The sequence below is a fragment of the Merops nubicus genome, unplaced genomic scaffold (genome assembly GCF_000691845.1).
Source record: "Merops nubicus isolate BGI_N331 unplaced genomic scaffold, ASM69184v1 scaffold23172, whole genome shotgun sequence".
Taxonomy (NCBI): Eukaryota; Metazoa; Chordata; class Aves; order Coraciiformes; family Meropidae; genus Merops; species Merops nubicus.
This window is the reverse complement of record NW_008594578.1, coordinates 22351-22730: the sequence shown is the minus strand read 5'-3', so window position 1 is coordinate 22730 and position 380 is coordinate 22351. Positions and strand designations below refer to the sequence as shown.

The 380-nt window shown below is 63.7% G+C and overlaps 1 protein-coding gene across 2 annotated transcripts in view; it reads left to right on the top strand.

The window, feature by feature from the left end:
• Positions 1–87: 87 nt before the first annotated feature.
• SLC25A25 (solute carrier family 25 (mitochondrial carrier; phosphate carrier), member 25) overlaps positions 88–380 on the top strand; it is a 13826-nt gene continuing 13533 nt past the window's right edge. For both annotated transcript variants that reach the window (XM_008935832.1, XM_008935831.1), the window contains exon 1: positions 88–312. In XM_008935832.1, the coding sequence (XP_008934080.1) occupies positions 88–312 (225 nt within the window). The remainder of the gene's footprint in view (positions 313–380) is intronic.

The window sequence follows — 380 nt, the reverse complement described above, 5'->3', positions numbered from 1 at the left end:
GCTTGGTAGGGCGCTCACATCATCCTTGGCAGCGCCGGCTCCTGGGCGCGCAGGGCTTCCCTGCCTGGGATGCTCGCTGGAGCAGCGATGCTGCAGACCCTTTGGCATTTTCTGTCTAGCTTCTTTCCCAGGGCCGCGTGCCAAGGTCCTGCAGAGGAAAAAGAGGATGAGGCCAGAAACACCACCCCACTTCCAGGCCCCGGGGAGAAAGGGCCAAAGATGGTGGGGAAGCCACAGGACAGAGGGAGTGATCCCACTGAGAGGAGACCAACTATCCTACTGGTGGTTGGACCCGCAGAGCATTTTCCAAAGGTAACGGGATCTCCAGGGGCCTGAGGAGGGGCTGGGGCCCACGCCCCGGGGGCGGGTGGTGCGGCGGG